The sequence below is a fragment of the Macrobrachium rosenbergii genome, chromosome 41 (assembly GCF_040412425.1).
Source record: "Macrobrachium rosenbergii isolate ZJJX-2024 chromosome 41, ASM4041242v1, whole genome shotgun sequence".
Lineage (NCBI taxonomy): Eukaryota > Metazoa > Arthropoda > Malacostraca > Decapoda > Palaemonidae > Macrobrachium > Macrobrachium rosenbergii.
In genome coordinates this window covers 41,407,577-41,423,839 of record NC_089781.1, presented here as the reverse complement: position 1 = coordinate 41,423,839, position 16,263 = coordinate 41,407,577, and the positions used below count along the sequence as shown (strand labels likewise).

Here is a 16,263-nt window from a genome sequence, read left to right as displayed (position 1 = left end):
CGCTAGCCACCACCTGAGGTCCTCTTTTATTTGGGGAGTGATGCTGTGAGTTCGGGAACGACTTCCTTTTCCAATTGGCCTTGAGGTAAAATTGCAGTGCTCTTGTATGTAGCCTGCCTAATGGAACAAACTTCTCTATGGAAGAGAGAGTTCCAAGAAGACTCATCCATGCATTGGCTGAGCAGGAGTGGTGAGTTACGAAGTCCTAGACTTTCTTGCAGCAAGTTAGTATCCTTTGTTGGGATGGAAAAGCCTGAAAATTCTGAGAGTCTATCACTATCCCCAAATACAGAATAGACTGAGTCGGGACTAACTGTGACTTCTTGAAGTTTATTAAGAGGCCTAATTCTTGGGTGAGACGAAGAGTTTTCTGTAGGTCCTCCATGCACTGAAAACTCGAGGGGGAGCGTAGGAGCCAATCGTCCAGGTACAGGGAGATGTTTATCCCCATAAGATGTAGCCATTTCGCTAGGGGAGCGAGTACCAAGGTAAAAACTTGAGGGGCCATGGAGAGTCCGAAGCAGAGTGCCCGAAACTGGAAGACTCTATCCTGGAACATGAATCTCAGATACTTCCTGGAGTCCAGGTGAATTGGAATGTGGAAGTAAGCATCTTGCATGTCGATCGTAACCATTCAGTCTCCCTGATGGATGGCTGACAAAACCCGACTGATTCGTCTCCATTTTGAATTTTGTTGTTTGAACGAAACGGTTCAGGGCACTGACGTCCAGGACAGGTCTCCATCCTCCCGATGACTTAGGAACCACGAAGAGGCGGTTGTAAAATCCCCTTGTGTTTACATTCTTGACTACTTCCACGGCTCTCTTTTCTAGTAGAGCTGACACTTCCCGAGATAGGGCTGAAAACCTCTCTGAGTCTACTGAGTAGGCTGCTAAGCTGATGGGAGAGGCTACTAAGGGAGGTTTCTCCCTGAAGGGGATCGCATAGCCTTCTCTTAATACCTTCAGCACCCACGGCTCCACATTTTTCTTCTCCCATACTGTCCAGAAACGGGAAAGTCTTGCTCCCACTGGAACACGGAGGACGGGAGTCTCATTTTCTAGGAGTTGATTTGTTAATGGGTTTCCTAGATGGCCTGGAGGTTCGGAGGTTGGCTCTACGTCAGGACTGGAAACGGCCTCTACCACCTCGAAAGGGTTGTTGCTGCAGGGGCGACGACATTCTAGGAGTTGTACTTGAAGTGGCTCTTGCAGGGAACTTAGTTCTTTTGGTGTATTGTGTGAGGAGGTCTAAAGTCGATTTCTTCTGTAGATCCACTGAAATCCGTTCCAGAGTGTCCTGCGGGAACAGACTATCCTTGTCCAGGGGTGCAAAAGAAGCGAAGAACGTTCTGATGGTGTGACTCCTTTTGCCGTATACGAGCACCACAAATCTCGTTTCTTGAGGTCTCGTGTTGTGAAGATGGTTGCTAATTCTAGTGCTCCATCTCTTACAGCTCTATCCGCGCACCCCCGTACTCCCAGCCAGTCCGAAGCCAAGTTCTCATGAAGGGACGTACAGTCTTCTATCTTCTTGGCCAGGACTCCCACCGTCCAATCTAGAAAACTAAAGATCTCGAAGACTTTGAATATATCTTTAAGAAGATGGTCAAACTCCGAGGTTGTGAAGAGAATTCTGGCCAAAGAGAAAGCTGAGCAAAGAGAAGCATCTAAGATACTGGAGAAGTCCCCTTGAGAGGAGGCAGAAACTTCCAAGGACGGGGCTTCTCCAGCTGCATGAGACAGATACTTCTGCCTTATTAAGCGAGAGGGAGGTGCAAAGAAAACCGCCTTCCCGACTTTCCTCTTCTCTGCTAGCCAGGCATCCATGCGGCCGAAAGCTTTCTTCGACGACAAAGACAACACCATACACGGCAGTCTGGCGGTACCTGGTAGCTGTCACATCAGGTAGGCTGAACCCGGCGATAATGGGACGACTGGAGAGGAGAACGACAGGTAGCAGACCAGGAAAAACCTGAGTAGAGCTGAGTAATGAGAGGTAGGTTGTTCCTCTTCTGCAGGTTCCTCGACGGACAAAACGGGTGATCCTAGGGGTTCCGCAGGATCCACGGTGTCCTGCACTACTGGAGTTGGCTTCTCAAGAAGGCTCAACACTTTATCAAGCCAGAGTTGAAGCAGCACCAATGAGGGGTCTTGAGAAGCCGACAGAAATTCTCGTGGCGTCCGAAACTGGAAATTCTCCTTGCGGGGTCACAAAGAAATTAGAAGTGGGGTGGAACATGAAAGAGGCGGCCCCAGCGACTGGATGCACGGACGATAGGCGCCCACCGGCTGTTGAAGCAGACACTGACTCCTTGGACTGCATTGTCTGCGGACAATTGGCACGCCAAGGATGGGCGCTCGGCGATCTGACGTTCCCGTTCCAAGCGGTCAAACACGGGCTCTTCTAACTTGGAATCTGGGTGCTCACAAACAGGTAAGGAGAGAGAGCTGTGATGGGTGCTCAGACCTTGGGCGCTCTGAAGGTGAAAGCTCGGATTCCGAACGACCTACGAGTTGGCACTTACGCAAACTACTAACGTACACTGGGCGCTTTTTTGCACCTGAAAGGGAGCGAGAATATCTTGTTGGCGAATCCCAAAAACTACAAGAAGGGAGAGGGCTAAGTTCTCTCTCTACTGCTCGCTTGCGAGATGGGGGTGAATCTGAATCCACTGAAGTGTCTGGCCTTTTCAGTGGTCTAGATGCATAGGCAAAACGGTCACTGCGTTTCTTAGATGCGGGAGAATCTGAATCACTTGAAGAAAGGGTATGGGTATCCATTCTAATACCTTTCTAACGGCATTCTTCCGCAGCCTGGGTTTGGCGGGCAACAGGCTTGGATGAGGTGACGACTGCTCGTGGGCAAACCCCACCGACCTCCCTTGGACTGCCAGTTTGCTTCCTCCCATGTTTGCAAGGGGAGTTTAGCAGGGACCTTGGTCTAGGAGCATCGGTGGGACGAACAGCTGCCCCCTCCACTGACACTTCACTCGACACTACACTATTAAATTTGTCCATTAGGACCTTCGAAGTGTTCCCAATCTAGGAAACAGTATTAACAAGTAAATTAAATTTTTTTTATCTACCCGTGCTTCTAAGCTGGCAATGGCATTGGGTTCAGCAGAATGAGAGCTAGGTACAGGAGTGACAGGAAAAGTTGGAGAACTGGAAATGGGAGAAAAAGCTGTCACAGGCATTGAAGAATGACCTACACTAGCAGAAGCCTTTGCTTCGGCCCTAGCTGTAGCTTTTCTAATTCGGTCACGTTTCCATATGTCTAAGTGTGTCTGTAAAGTCTTCCATTTACCCTTCTCCCAGTCTTTACATTCGTCACAATTCAATTCAGAACAAATTTGTTCCCTACAAGTACAACAAATGGTATGCGAGTCATATTTTGCCGACGTGAGTCTAGTTTTGCAGCCTTTGCTGCAGTACCTAATGCTAGACAAATTAGAGTCCGACATACTGGTCAAAATTCCAAATGAATAAGTCACAATCGAAGAAGTATCCAAAATTCTAGCTAAGCTAGATAGCTGCTCTACCAAAAATCAAAGAGTACTTCACCAAAGACGATCTCCGACCATCCGGCGAAAACAAAACAAGAGCTGCTAATAACTGGTGTTCAGTCATTAACCAGCAGGAACGAATTGGGCTCTTTAGCTACGTTGTGCCTATTCTTCCCCGATAGTGTGCGGGGCAGCATACCTACACCCAAAACAAAAGAGCGCTACTGCAAATTTCGAATTTTGAGCTGCCGCGTAAAGTAGAAACTATAGCTATGTAATTATTTGGTAGGTTACTTATATAAAAACAGCAGTTAGCCAATTGGCCTAAAAATAGTCTAGGCTACCTAAAAGACAGGGAGAACTAAGTATTAACTCTGCAACGGGTATTTCCTTGTAAATTAACTTTTTCTCCAGTACTTTGGTTGCTTATTAAGGTTTTACCTTCAGTTTTTGTTGCACGACTGTAATTAACCTGTAATTAACCACAGAACTTCATCCAACAAGGTAGGGGATCTGTTGGGAAAGCAGGGTTATGGGTGGGATATACCTCCGGGACAGGGTGATTTGCTCCCCCGCTGTGTTATTATCCTAAAAGTTAAGGGACCCCTAGGGAAAGCGGGGTTCTGGGTGGGGTAGACCACTGTATATTGCATTAGAGATGAAAAACACTTACACAAACACAGGAGGCACAAAACGACTGATGTAGCCCTTACAAAGGCCAATCCTTTCATGACTATATACTACTATTTTCTAAGCTGCCGCACATGTGCAGTGTTATAAGGGAGCTTTCAGTACACAGCCCAACTGCTTACTGAGGAAAAAGGGGGGCTGGGGGGTCTGAGGTCTATAAATACTTATCCAACCAATCATGTTACACCATAAACTCAACATTGAGGAAATCCCTCCTAATTTTTCATACTTTAGCCCAAACTGAGTGTTAGGAACGGGGGAAACATCGGGGAGTTCATACCCCGAGTTACTTATATTTCATCTTGTTTTCGTTTTTTATAACCAGCTTTTCTTTCTGCTTACTTTTTTTTCTAGTTCCTTATTCAAAATTGCTACTGCTCCTGTAAATTAACGCACTCCCACTACGTGACGTTTACCCTGTAAGTGTTACAATACATGTAACAATACAACATTAAAATTGAGGACAGGCCTCAAAGAATGGGGCTGCACCCTACAGGAACTTTGAGGAAAAAGGGAGTTTCAGGAGGAACTGAGAAGTTTCTCTCAGCGGCGGCGGGGCTTTGGGGGGGATTCATACGTGATCTTCACAGGTTAGACCTATATCTTTAGAACTATTACGACAGTCTGCTTGTTTCTGTTAACCTACTTTAACTTTGTCCTCTTTAATTAGTTTAGGTTTTCTTCAAAGGGGAGGGTTCAGGGTGGGCGAAGCCCCTGCGGCCAGGTAAAGCGACCTACGAGGTTAAGTTACCGGTACTATAATAACCTAAAATTTATGTTTTCTACAAAGGGGGGGGGTCCAGGGGGGCAAAGCCCCTGGGCCGGGTAATGCAGCCTTCTAGGTTAGGTAGGTTTGGTTAGTATAATAACCTTTATTTTACGATTTCTATAAAACCCCCATTCAATTAATGCGGCCTACAAGATTAGGTTCGTTAGATTATTATGATAACTTTTACAAAGCTTTTACTTTAGGTTGCTGTATCGTTTAGCGTATTTTACAACATTTTCACTCTTCAGGCATTACTGCTCTACTGCGCGTTATCACTTGGAAAGGTTCTAATATTGCGTTGAAAATTTCCTATTTTCCTACGAAGTTTCTTATACAAACCCCCTTCACTCCTTTTCTCAGTGATGTCATTTCCCCCTAACCCCTCTTCTCTCAACCTGCCACAAGTCGAATTTCTGTTGCAGGCCTAGGTATTATAGGCCTTCACTACTGGCCCTGGTGCAGTAGTGAGTGCAGTCTGGATTTACAGAAAAAAGCATTCAGGTGTGACAAAAAATGTACTCTACTCCCCAGAAAAGGGGACAAAAGAGGTGCAACTTCTTCGAGTCGCTGTTCTGTAAAACACGGTTTTCTGGATCCTGCCTAGACATCGGGACGGTGTTGACTTTTTGTTGCATATATGAGTCGAATTGGTTTAGTTATAGCGCCATTAGATCAGAATTGAGGTTGAGTGGCGTAGCAATTAATGGCTGGTCCAATTGTGGGAGGGAAGTCATGTAAATTGGTGTATAAAGCAAAAAAAAAAAAAAAAAAATATATAAAAAATTGAGGCGCGGGCACAGCGGTGGAAATTGGTGAAGCAAAGTTTGGCAAGAGAAAATATAAGGTTGGGAAGGTAACAGAAGGCCAGTGGGTACTTGGGGGGATTTGTAGGGAGTCGAGAGATTTTTTTGTTGTGCCAGTAGAAGACAGAACCTCTGAAACTTTAATAATGTTAATAATAATTACATAGAACCTGGTACAACTGTTATTTCAGACTCTTGTAAGGCCTATGATTGCCTGGGAAACGATGGGTAGAGGCACTTAAAAAGACAATCGTTCGCTGAACTTTGTGGACCCCAAAACCGGAGCTCGTACGAACACTATAGAAAGGAGGTGGCAGGAACTGAGGGATAGTACCCCTAGGTATGGCAAAAGGAAATATAATTTTGTAGGCTACCTGTTGGTAGACTGCTTAAAAATACATTTCAAAGACCCCAATACCAGGTGTCACACTTTTTTGAAGGCATCGGCTAATTTTTACCCTTCGAGTTTCTAAGGTAAGTCTCTTTGTGCTTTACGTTTTTTTTAAGCAAAGCTCATGGTTTTGTTTGCACATTTATTTTATCAGTGCAGAACTGCTGTGGACCGATTGGTGCCTTGGAAACTGGTTTTCCCCATAATTTTTGGGCTGCTGGTAAAGGAGTTATTTTATTTTTTGCCGACCTGCTATTCTCTAAGCCTCTGCTTGTTGCCTGGTAAAGTTTCCTACCTTCCTAATGTATTCCTACCTAACCCCCAATCCCCAATGTTTCATCGCTTCCCCCACTAGGTGCCTGTATGCTCTGTGTCTGCGCAGAACCTTTTTCCTACCCCCACTACATTTGGGAGATGTGAAGAGCTCTCTCCCTGCCTTCCTCCATGTTCTCCCCTTCCCTCAGCCGCTACCTCCCTGTCGTTTTACCCGTCCGAAGAATGCTTCCATAACGGAAGCACGTCCGCTTCATTTGTGTGAGTTCTCCCCACCTAAAATAACAATTTTTAAAGTAAATTGTATTTTTCCTAACTATACAAACCCGAGGTCCTTTACATTAGGAGATACTTTCAGGCGTAGGCTGGAAACGGCCGTTAAACTCTTGAACAAGGTGGTTAGGCAGTAACTACCTCCATGTAGGCGGGGATACCCGCCTACCCGGATGTAAACATTCCAGTTTGCCTTTCGGCCCAGGTACAGATTGAGGGGTGGCATGAGGTGGGCATAATTGTAAAGGACCTCGGGTTTGTATAGTTAGGAAAAATACAATTTACTTTAAAAATTGTTATTTGTTCCGACACAATATACAAACCCTCGGTCCTTTACATTAGGAGACTCACTGATTGGAGGGAGGAATCTGAGAAAGTCTCTCTGAACTGACTGGAGTTCACCACCTTGTCTTCCCTTCCTGGTCGTGAGAGCGAGGAAGGGAAAAACTGCCTCTGACAAAAGATCGGGTTGTAAGAAACGCAGGATCAGTTGTCAGACTTCTGGGTCCCTTTGCATGAAAGAGGAAACGTCAGTTCATGCAAAGTAGGCTGGGAAGAATTTGACGTCGGATGACAATAAGGCAAAAACAAGCATTGGGTTGTCTCATAGTCATGGTCTCCTTCCTCCCCTTGCAAGAGGAAGGAGTGGGGTTGCTTCTATTAACCTGAACGGAAATAGAACGGGAGCTCCTGTTATGTGCTTATCTGCCTCGATCGCCCGGTCCAGCTTGTAACGGCATGTCCGCTCCCTGCCCGTGGGAAGAGAGCCAGGATGGGGAGAAAGAAGAGAGGCCAGTCACTCAACCTCCATTCTCCCCATCACAGCCGTACAACATAGGCGAGATGCAATCCTGTCCCGTTAGGGGAGCTGGATAAGCTACACAACTTGTTGAGCAGCCACCACAGGACCCAAGGAAAAAGTGTCCAAGGACTTGTGTGCAACATCCAGGAGGTAGAAGGAGGTGAAGGTAGTCTGTTGGGACCACACACCCGCCTTCAGCTCCTGTGGTACCGACATATTCTTCCGAATGCGAGGGATGGACCAAGCCATCGACTTTGTGAGCTCGGGTGAAAGGTACCGTATCGTCGTCATCAGCTGCCAAGTACCTCCTTGATCGCTTCACGAAGTCAGGAGGAAGATGTGTCCTTAGACACTTCTTCCTTGGGAGAGACAGTACTGGCGAAAACGTTGACGACATCCAGGTTAGGAATGTCAAACCTTCGAAAGTACCACAGCTCCCAATAGGACAGAGTAACGAATGATCTGGATCATCGATACAAAGTCCAAGGAGGAGGGGAACAAGAAGGACTCGAACCCGACAGTCGATGCCAATGGATTTGGAGTCCACCCACGACATCCGAGAAGGATGATCCCCACCCTGTTCTTCCATCTTCTACGCCAAGGCCAGGGTAAGATGAGAGATGGACCTAAGAGGGCATATCTCTATCCGACGACTCGTGAGGGGCGAGTGCAGAACACGGACAGGAACCCTAAACGAGAGTCGCATGCCACCCAGGAAACATTCCTGGGACAGCATGACTGAAGAAGCTTCTCGTCCGTAGCTAACTCTCGACTAAGGAGACGAAGGCTACTTCAGATAGAAGACTAGGTCGCAAGGGCCTACATTCTTCAAAACTGAAAGGGAGAGAAGTAGCCCTCGGCGGAGAAGACAAGGAAGTACAGACTTGACGAGCGACTCTGACCCGGGAAGAAGTTCCGACAACGACACCACCAGCGAAGACGGATCCAGTCCATGGGACAGTGTTGCAGAGGACTTCAAGGGATATCCAGCTATATCCGTTGCCGCTCAGCGAGAAAGCCTGTGCTTGCAAGGAAAGCTGGAAAGTCTCCCAGTCCTGAACACACAGGGATGTACTGCCTCAAGAACCGCTTCTTGTGTAGCTGCACAGGAGGATGGGTCAAGCGGAATTCTTCTCGATGCCTCGGCAATCAGGTCGGAAGAAGGGGAAGTCTTTAAGTATTTGTCTGTAACTCGGGTGAGCAATGTTTGTGAACCCCTAGCTTAAACGGACAAATACGGAGGGAAAAAACGTTGATATCGAAGTTTTCACCAAAAGACAGCATGCCTCAACAGAGCGGCCCCTGGTCTGGTATGAGGGAGCGAGAAAACACTACTGACTTGTGTGCAGGGAGGCAACAGAAGGACGGTAGGGATTTCTCAGTCCAGCAGTCTCTGTATGAGTCTTCGTGAAGAAAGAGTGAGCAGCATGTTCTGTCCCGATCACTCAAACCCGAGGCCAGGCTTGCCTACCAATACATCCCCACCAGGGATGCATCTGGTTAATTGAGCTGTCGAGTGTGCAATAGAACAACACTCGAGTACCTTCAAATGTCGAGATAAAACGGGGAAAAAACGATTGCCTCCTGTTTGTCGACAAAAGTCACTACTGTGGTTTTATTGTTCAATGAAACCAGTGAGTGTCGCAAAACCCATCCTGGATTCTCGGACGGCCAAAAGGCTGCCCTGAGCCCAGGACGGTGACGGGAAGGTACTAATCATCTCGGTCGCACAAATTCAAGACAAGGTCTTTACCAGTGTGCGCCTATTCCTCAACCTGTGAATCTGTGAGTAGACACAAGATTTGAGGGAAATATGAAGGCATATTCGAAGGTTCCTATAATCAAGCATTAGCTTAACTCTTTCCTCATACCTCGAAGAGGAAAGAATGGGGAAAAGGAAGCAGACTCCCATTTTCCACCATGGGGAAGCTTCTGCAAGATGACAGGGAACCGAGACAATTAGCTCTAGCCGGCTGGCATTTCCCGAATCGGGAGCACGGGAGAGGTGGTGGGATGAGAGATCGATGGAAAGAATTGCCGAGACCTAAGGGAAATAGATACTTCTCCTGAAGGAATCCATTCCCAGGTCTCGGCAATGTTGCTGCCAGCTCCAGAGACTCGATAAGCATCATTTTGTCCAGGCATCAGCAGTTGCAATCTTCTTCTGAAGCCTAGGACTTCTTAGCTAAGGAGTTGAGGTGGGCTGGCTTGAACCCAAGGTCGAGTTGAAATGACTAAGACCCAAAATTCTTGGCCATTGCCCAAAGGACAAGGCAGTGCCCTGGTGGGAACCTTGATTACCGGGTATCTGGCAAATCTCTGAAAGAGAAAGGCAGAACCAAGTAAAGGTTGTTCCCAAGGGTCGAGCCAACTCGGGACTTACGAAACTGAGATCCGAATTGGGACAAAGTCCTTCTTCTTAGCACCAGAATTGCCCAAAAACTGTGGTCAGCAAGACCCTCCGAGGCAAGAAGAATTCATATTCTGCCGAGGCAGGGGTGGAAGTTTGGTGTTTCGACCTGAATTAACTCCATCAAGAAAAGAATCCATCAGGTCGAGAACGCCGGAAGACAGGACCGCGGCGGTCCCTGACATTCTCGGCCCCTCGGAAACTGCAAGGGTTGCAAGTGATGAAGGTTATTCATTGGGGAGCCGTGGTCCTGTCCCGGGGATCCTCGCGCCGACGAATCAGCGAAGTTCCCGAGAACACGGGGCGATCGATTTGAAGAGGAAGACCTCGCTGTTCCGATGCGTGAAAACCCCTGTACTTCTCCCATTGGAGGGAGACCTTGACAGATCCCATGAAACCCTTCTCAGCTACCTGGTTATAATACGAGAGAATCGGGGGACCGATACCCAAAGCACGCCAGGCAGCCGAACTCCGAAAGAAAATTTCGTCGGAGCTCTCTCTGTCCGTCTCGCTCCTCTCGGAACAACCGAAAGGAGAAGAGAACAGGTGAGGAGAAAAGAGTAGCCCTACCTGTCCTGCCAGAATGATAAGCAGGAGAGGCGGACCGTGAGCAATAATCAACCGAAGGAGATTACTGCCACATGGGGAAAGAAGAGCACCTATGCCGTGGCAAAGTGCTCCTGGGAAGAGCAAAAAGTTCACTCAAGCATAGACGAGAACCCAAATCGGAAAAAAACGAGTAGGGCCGAGCCAAGCCGAGCCGATCACGAGAACGCGATCCAGCTGGTCGGTATGCGGCAGACTGGGAGGCAGGCGAGACGGGGCGAGCCGAAACGAGCCAAGCCAGTCTGGCAAGCCGAGTCAAGTCGAGCCGAGCCAGTCTGGCAAGCCGAGTTGAGTCGAGCCGAGCCAGTCTGGCAAGCCAAGTCGAGCCGAGCCAGAGCCAGACTCATAACTGGGCAGGCCAGACTCGTCTGCTGTGAACAATTGCTAGTTTCCCGAACTCTAAACTCCTTCGAGGCCGAGGCCCCTCGAGAAGAAGGTTCATAGGGGAATTCTGTGTCTGCTATCTTGCATGCTCGAACCCTAAAGTTCGAGACACAAGAACGAAGCCCGCCCGAGCAACCGAAGCAGCTGGCGGGCAGAATCGAGACACCTGGCGTCGCGGTACACCGACACCTGGGTGTCCCGGCGACCAGACACCTGGGTGTCTCGGCAACCAGACACCTGGGTGTCCCGGCAACCAGACACATGGGCATCCCGGCAACCAGACACCTGGGTGTCTACCTGGGCGTCCCGGCAACCAGACACCTGGGTGTCTACCTGGGCGTCCCGGCAACCAGACACCTGGGTGTCTCGGCAACCAGACACCTGGGTGTCTCGGCACTTTCTCTCGCCCTATGCCTCGTAAGAAGGAGAGCTCGTGATTCATAGAAAGAGCTACCCACAGACTTCCGAAAATCAGGAGCGGCTGCTTTGTTACCTAATAGATTAAAAGAGCAAGCACAGAGCCAGTCTTAGATGCAGACTTCCAAGACTGGCAACGAGGAATGGCCTCGAGAGGCCGCGCTGTCGTGCCCCCAAAAACGCAAGATCCCACAGGAAAATGAATCGCCAACTTGTCTTCGGAAGAGAGTCAGTCCCTTAGAAGTCCCGCAGGACTCCCAAAGTGAATCTCTTCCTTGCTTCTTCTGGTGTTCGAACCGAGAGGATCGAGACACCAGGCTGGGAACCCGACCGAGCACTGGCAAACACTCGGGAAGCGCTTGCGGTGCTGGCAGGAAGAGGAACCGAGACACCTGGGTGCCTCGGCCCTTTCTCTCGCACTGCTCCCGAACTGGGCCCAGGAAAATCTCTCCAGACCAGATCGGGATACTCGATATTCCATAGAATCTCGAGCACTCGAAGCGGCTCGCGAACGAGCGCCGAAGCAGCCCCATCTTAGAGGCGGAACCTCTAAGACTCAGGAACGGGAACGCAAACTGAGGTCTGCGCGCCGCAAGCTTTCCAAACACAAAACCCAGGGCTATGCGAATCGGTTCCCTAACCCGAAGGTCGGGAAGAGCCAACGAGAGACCCACTGCCTCCTCGGAAGGAGGCAGTCCCTAGATGTCCAAGGGCATCAAGGGGAAGAAGCAGCATCCTTCCTTCGGCCGATGGAGGTCTGTCCGATTCTCGGGACCTCCAGGACCTCGGGAGAGGAAGGGAAGACGCAGCAGAAGACGAAAACGAAGATAAGATGAAGAAGACGGCGGCTACTTCCACAGGACAGCTTCCTTCATCTCCACTCCCACATCTTCTACAGGATGGTCGACACGAAACATTGTAACCTCCAGGGTAGTCCGGCAGGAACACAACGGACGCAGCCAGGACACCACCACCAGGAGAAGCATGATCAGGACAGCCGATGCAGGAGCTACGGCAGCAGTTCGGAGGGCAGGAGCTACTGCAACGGCCAGGAACATCACCTCAACAGGACCACTTCCTAAATCTTCACGCCGACATCTTCTACAGGATGGCGGACATCGTAACCTCTGGGGCAGCTGGCAGGAACGCACGGAAGCGGACCGGGCACGACCACCAGAAGCAGCAGGAATGATCAGGACAGCCGATGCAGGAGCCACGGCAAAGGTTCGGAGAGCAGGAGCTATGCAACGGCCAGGAATGTCACTTCCACAAGGCGACTTCCTTCCCTTCACGCCCACGTCTTCTACAGGATGGCAGCAGGCAGGAACACAACGGAAGTGGCCCCGGGCACGACCACTAGGAGAAGAAGCAGGCACGATCAGGACATTCGATGCAGGAGCCACGTTAGCTGTTTGGAAGGCAGGAGCTAATGCAACAGACAGAGTGTCATTGAAAGTCACCAGCATCGACAGGAGCGATCAGGGCGGCTGCGGCGGCAGGAGACCAGGAGAGCAGCCCCGAGACTGTCGAGAGTTGACACGAGCAAAACACATGGAACAGCAGGAGCAGATAGACCACAGATACGCAGGAAGCATTGCAACAGCATACATGAAAACCAGCAATGACAGCGATCGAACTACATCGGCGGGAACAGAGTCAGAGCGATCCCGACGTGGTAATATGTCATCTAATCAGGTATTGTGGTCAATAGCGAAGCAACACTGAATGAAAGTCGGGACTGCTTCATGCAAGATATTCTTGATATATGATATCCAGCCAACTACTGCTGTCTCTGCAATGCTCACTGTCAACCTGAAAGAAAAAAACAAATATGATTAGTAGAGGGAGGCTCCTCCCGCTACAAGGGGAACAGCCCTATGCAGCGTTAGGAGGTACTCTAGACGAGATTGCTCGCTCCCTCCCCCCTCCCCCGTGTCTTCACCCGACGAGCAGACGAAGAGCGAAGAGGGCGAAGGAGAGAGAAGGAAGAACCCACGGGAAGAGAAAAAGGACAGAGGGGAGGCCACCAAGGGCGCCGTGGAAGCGGAACTTATCGACGACGCCCGTAACCTCCCACTCAGCCCGCAAATCTCTAAGCGCAGGCGGCGAGAAACACTCAGCATAAGAAGGAAGAAATTAGTGATGCCCCTTACAGACGGAGGCGGAAGCCCAAGAAGGGACTAATCTTACGTCCCGATGGATGTAGGGGAAGTGAAGAAAAAGCGTCCCAAACTAATCCCGAAAGTACAGGGGCGCCTCCAGTATTACATAAAGGGCCGCTGGAGAGAAGCATTACCACTTGGCTACGCTACTCCAGCTATGCCTTTGGCCGTCAAACCCATGACACAGGCAGGGAACGACGGCTTACACAAGATTATCACAAATCGTGGGTTTGTATTACCAAATATCAAACACACACAATATATAAACAAAAATACAGAAAGATCCCACCGTAAGAGCTCAACGACAGTCAGCAGAGAGAACGAAAAATACCTCAGCAACGGCTGACGGCCGAAAGCAAACTGGAATGTTTACATCCGGGCAGGCGGGTATGCCCGCCTACCTGGAGGTAGTTACTGCCTAACCACCTTGTTCAAGAGTTTAACGGCCGTTTCCAGCCTACGCCTGAAAGTATCTCCTAATGTAAAGGACCGAGGGTTTGTATATTGTGTTGGAACAAATCCCGAATTCCAAAAGCCCCCTTTACTGTTGGGTAGAGATAAGAGGTGATTAACAGTTGGCCGACAGCAAGCAACTGTGTCTCCTTCATCAGCAGCCCTAAAAGTACAGGAAAAACTGATTTCCAAGGTAAAAACACGCACAGAGTTAATACTTAGAAATACCAAGACTAAATTAGGCTAAGTAAACGATCAGTGGGCTATATGAAAATAAAAGATACAGTAGACTTACTCTCATACACTTTTATTGGTAAAATTTAATAAGTTGCCAATATAAAATACCACGTAACCTGGAGGTATTTTGCTGTATTAGCTATGGAAAGGGGGGAGGTTTGGTATTGTCTTACCTTACAAGTCGTGACTTGATGAAGAGCTCTTTTCAAAAATGTATGTTACAATTTCATATCATGCACTGGCAGCTTATAAAATAATACCCTTTTATCATGCACTGAAGTTCTTGGCCTACGAAATTTACTGATGCTAGGGGTATTTCATTCTTAGTGCAAAATTCTGTCCTAGGCTACATTTACAAGAAAATCACTAACAACTGACCTGTGGAATGTACTTGATGAGGGTAATGAAGAGTTTCACATAGGACAAGTAATACAAGAAATCCAACCATGGTACAACTGAAGCTGCTGCCAGTATAACCATAACAATCGTCACAAGACCAATGGTGCTGAAAATAGACTTTGCAGTATTTGATATCTGCTGGTCTCCTCGGTCATAAATGAAGCACTGAAAGACTTGGATGCAGCAGGCAACAAATGCATGAACAGAAAATATGACATCATTCAACTGGACTGGGTTGACTCCATAAGGGTGTCGCTTGAAGTACTCAGATTCTATGTAGGAAATCCCAAATAAACATATATTGAAAATGCTGTACACAAGGAATCCAACTGTGTTTAATGACAGAAAGTCAAAATGCAATCCAATAACACTTTTTCTGCGCCAGTTTGAAAAGGTTTGGGGATAGAATGACACTGACCATGCCACAAAGTATATCCAGCCAACAGCATCACTGACGTAATCTAAAACATCAGAATGAGGAACCACCACGCGCACAAAGGCCTTCGACACATCAGTCATATTAGGGGGTATTGCCTTAGTGATCAGCACAGTTTTTCCAACAGCAATGGGAGTCACTGTGAGTAGAGTTTGATTTATCATTTCCTCTGCCACAAATGTGACATTAGGCAGTTCTCTTAAAATTTCTGTCGTGTCTGCAGCTGCAGTGAAAACCAGGGTCACATTTTCCTCAATATTGCCTTCAATGTAAAGGGTCACATTATGCGAAAGTCCAAGTGTAATGCGTAGGTCGTGGTTTTTAAATTCACAAATACTTTCATTTCCTCTAACTTGGTCTTGGAGAACTGCAACTGTCTTTATGGGAGACACTGCTGTTACTCCACTGATGACACCTGCGCCTATGATTAGGAGTAACACGTGCGAATTCATTGCAGTTGAGGAAATTGAGGAGGTCGACGTGGTTGCCATGGTGCCTCAGGGTTGCGAGCAACGACGTCTATCTCCGAGGTCGACTGCTGTTCGGTATCTACTGTGTCTTGTCGAACAGGAAGACCAGCGATCATACTGATCTGTAATTGGCCGATGTTACTATCACCAACCTTCCACTGACCACAAAGAGCATCATCATAGTCAGCTGACTTCCAGTCTTGGTAATTTAATCGCACTGTTCAGCAACACGAACATTTGAGAGCACAGAAAGAAGCGGGGTTTTAACTCCTTATTGTTTATTACACTTTTAACAAATTTATACCTAAATTCAGGACAAAAACAAATTATTTTTATTAAAAATGTCAAAAATATATTCATAATTATTTAATTCTCTACTTATTTAAAATATTTGAGCTTGAATTAAGAAAATTATTCAATAAATCTCTATACTATAAGCTGGATATAAACTTTGGATGGTTACCTTTTTTGTAACAACGAAAACGGAGAGAAACATTGAAGGAAAAATGAACACTAAAATAAGATGTTAGATGTAATGTAAGAAAGAGAATGAACTCTATAGATTAATAAAGAACAGCGATTCTTAAATGAAAGGAGCTAACCTATTAAGACAGTCACACGCACACACACACACATATACCGAGATAACAAACATGGCATAGCAATATGGATTCAAAACGTTCCAAGAAATCCATCCTATAACGAATACAGCGCATATATTCAGAAGAAGAGGTTTAAGACAATGAACTTTACTTGGTTATCCATCAACAAGGGAAAACT

At 47.7% G+C, this 16,263-nt stretch overlaps 1 protein-coding gene across 3 annotated transcripts in view; it reads right to left on the bottom strand.

Annotated features, from left to right (window-relative positions):
- Positions 1 to 15,743, bottom strand: part of LOC136826828 (cystinosin homolog) — a 49,561-nt gene extending 33,818 nt beyond the window's left edge. For all 3 annotated transcript variants that reach the window (XR_010849716.1, XR_010849717.1, XM_067084285.1), the window contains exon 1: positions 14,557 to 15,743. Coding sequence is in view for 1 of the 3 variants with exons in the window: in XM_067084285.1 (XP_066940386.1) it covers positions 14,557 to 15,504 (948 nt within the window). In the remaining 2 variants the exon portion in view is untranslated. The remainder of the gene's footprint in view (positions 1 to 14,556) is intronic.
- Between the last annotated feature and the right edge of the window lie 520 nt (positions 15,744 to 16,263).